Here is a 2,793-nt window from a genome sequence, read left to right as displayed (position 1 = left end):
AAAGCGCCTCAGGAAAAGATACGCATGTAAAATATAACTTCAAACTTGTCTTCTTGGGACTTTTAGCCTTTTCTCTAATTTCCTCTTGACTGAGACTTGTGTTTTGCCTTGCACTCAAGCCAACAGCCCTCCTGTCTCTGGCGCCTCGGGAGTGGTGGGATGTCTTTCTGAGTGGTCCACGGTGAGCAGGAGAGGCAGGGAGGTGAAAACATGAAGGCTATTTCATTACTTGGAGCTGAACAAGGTTCATCAGAGCTGGAGGACAGACACAACTACAAAATCTGCAGGCCAGCAGAGGTGGAGGGTCGTGAGTCTGCAGCTGCAAGACGCAAGCCAGCTCCCTCTTGCATTGGGATGTCGGGTGAGAAATAATTTGGGGAGCTTGGCTGACCAAGCCTGCCCTTCTGTACCCGGGATGTGCTGGAACAGCAGCAACAGGGCTCCTGTTTGTAATAGAAGGCACAACTTTGACGTGCCACCGCATCGCAGCCAATTCCTCAGTGTTTTGCCCAGAAGACGAAGTGAGGCTGAGCGTGGTTGGGCACAGGGGAAATGTGCTCTAAGGTCTGGGGAGAATAGAAAGCAGCAGTTGGGTGTGAGTCTGTGTAGAGGAGGAAGTGGATAAGGATCTGCAGAGCAAAAATCTGACGTGTTTTGCATATGCAAATGGTGCTGAGGCCCTTCTGGAGAGCTCTGCAGAGAAAAGGCATCCAGCTCAGGGATGCAGCGTGCCATGAACCGGCAGGATTTTGCTCGTATGAATCCAGGCATGGGCCAGGATGCAGCAGATCCCTTGAGAACTGTCAGCCCAGGACTTATTCTCCACCTACAAAGTGGTACCTTAGTCGAGAGTGCCCTCCCAGCCTTTACTGGGGACACTGGGTTTGATGGGGAATAAAAGCCCTCATCGGTCATCATACTGTGGAGTTTCTAGATGTCCCTGAAATCCCTTTTTCTCTCAGTGAGGACAAGCTTAAACTTGTGGTGTTCCAGGTATATGGGGAGATTAAAAGACAGAGCAACCTACTAAGAGGATACGTGGACAAACAACCTCCTCACACCTCCCCCTGCCTTTCCCCCGCCGCCCTCGGGCTTTGAGCCCAGTCCTTCTATGGGAATCCAGGGAGAACTTGCTGAGGACACAACCTCCACCCTGCTCTCCCTGGATCGCCTTTGAGAAGCGATGTGGAGGTGCTGGGTGGGCAGAAAATGAGGTCTGGTGAAGGATGAAAGGACGCCAGGCCGAGGGTTGAGTGATGAAGAAAAAGCATCCCTGGACCACCGCCTTCCCAGCACCATCTCGTGGCCATCTGGGGAAGCAGGAAAGGAGGGGAAAAAAAGCACCAGGAGGCAGAAAAGAACTTCGAAAGGGATTTTTCTTTTCCTTCCCTTCTTTCCCAGGAGGAGTCAGCAAGAAAGATTTGCCATGAACCATCCTTCCCCTCAGCCGCCCACCCAGCAGCTGCTTTTCCAAAGGAGGAACAGGATGGACGCCGTGAGCATCGCTAAAGGAAAAAACTCAGCAGGACACACTCACCTCTTCACTGTTCAGGGAGAGCAGATGGACAAGGAAAGCAAGAGAAAGAAAGGGGAAAGAGGAGAAAAAGGCAGTTAGCATCCTTATTGGAAACAAGCAGAAGAATCTTAACAAGCATAAAAAGTTGGCTGTTGAACAAGAGCTTTTAAACGCCAACAACATATTAGAGACAGAAAAATGGGAACTTACTCAGACATCTTGCTTTAGATGGTTGCGAGCCTGCGACCAAAACCAAGAAAAAAGGTTCACAATTATTCACGCTGGTGGTGGCTTATGGGGGTTAAAACAAAGCAAGATTCCACTTAAAAAAAAACATAATAAAAGAGGAATAGGTTTGCTCTTATTTTACAACTTCTCCCAAATTTTCACTAGATAGGGAAGGAGGCTGCAGTTTGTGGATGAAAGCCAAACATGCGCCCACTCACAGCCACACAAACCTCAATATCAGGGGACTTCTGGACTGGACCAAATGGTGCTGGTCCAGAAAAAGAGAGATTTGTGACAGCAGCTCCTGCAGGCACGTCTCTTGGTTGACACCCACCCCCCCACTGCAAACCACTTGATGCAACGAAGGAGGAAGAGGAAAAATCTATTTTCAGTTCATGGCTTCACTTCACCACGGAGTCTCCCCCCATGTCATGATCAAGAAATGTCCCAGAGCCTGCGGAGGGTTGGCAGTGACACCAGGTGCCAAAGAAGGACTTCAGAGGACGCGGCTGCCAGTATCTGTGCTCAGGGCAGGGGACTCCTGTCACAACAACCACCTCTGTGCAGACAACGTATAACAGGGTTGAAAATGATTGTTGGTAAAGGCACATAGTGTTTCTCCTGACAAATCCTTTCAGTGGAAATTTTACAGGTGCAGCACAGCATATCTTGGGAAAGAAGAGATGGAAGAGCACCTTTGTTTTGCTGTAATTTCCCCACAAATAGAATTTTATTCTTCTAGTAGAGCAATCCCTCTAATTTCCTTATGAATAGAATTTTATTCTTCTAGCAGAGCAATACCTCTAATTTCCCCATGAATAGAATTTTATTCTTCTAGCAGAGCAATACCTCTCTCCTTCTTGTATCTCCCAACGGAAAGATGCAGGAGTGTTGGCCGAACCCAAACTAAGCTAGACCTTCAAAAAGCAGGCAAGCTCCCCAAAAGCAGCCATTGGCAGACCTGGGAGGTTCTGTCAGGAGGTGAAGCATTAACGGCGGGACTCATGCCCGGCAAAGGAGGCACAGCTTGCAGGGCCAAGGAAACTTTA

At 48.9% G+C, this 2,793-nt stretch overlaps 1 protein-coding gene across 1 annotated transcript in view; it reads right to left on the bottom strand.

Moving 5' to 3' along the window:
* Positions 1-1,763, bottom strand: part of TNNI2 (troponin I type 2 (skeletal, fast)) — a 3,686-nt gene extending 1,923 nt beyond the window's left edge. The window contains exons 1-2 of the mRNA XM_009876889.1: positions 1,727-1,763; positions 1,538-1,544 (exon numbers count right to left, since the gene is read on the bottom strand). Of these exons, the coding sequence (XP_009875191.1) occupies positions 1,538-1,544; positions 1,727-1,734 (15 nt within the window). The 5' untranslated portion in view covers positions 1,735-1,763. The remainder of the gene's footprint in view (positions 1-1,537; positions 1,545-1,726) is intronic.
* Positions 1,764-2,793: the final 1,030 nt, after the last annotated feature.

The sequence above is a fragment of the Apaloderma vittatum genome, unplaced genomic scaffold (genome assembly GCF_000703405.1).
Source record: "Apaloderma vittatum isolate BGI_N311 unplaced genomic scaffold, ASM70340v1 scaffold26019, whole genome shotgun sequence".
Classification (NCBI taxonomy): Eukaryota; Metazoa; Chordata; class Aves; order Trogoniformes; family Trogonidae; genus Apaloderma; species Apaloderma vittatum.
The sequence above is the reverse complement of the archived record's forward strand: the minus strand, read 5'-3'. Positions and strand labels throughout refer to the sequence as shown.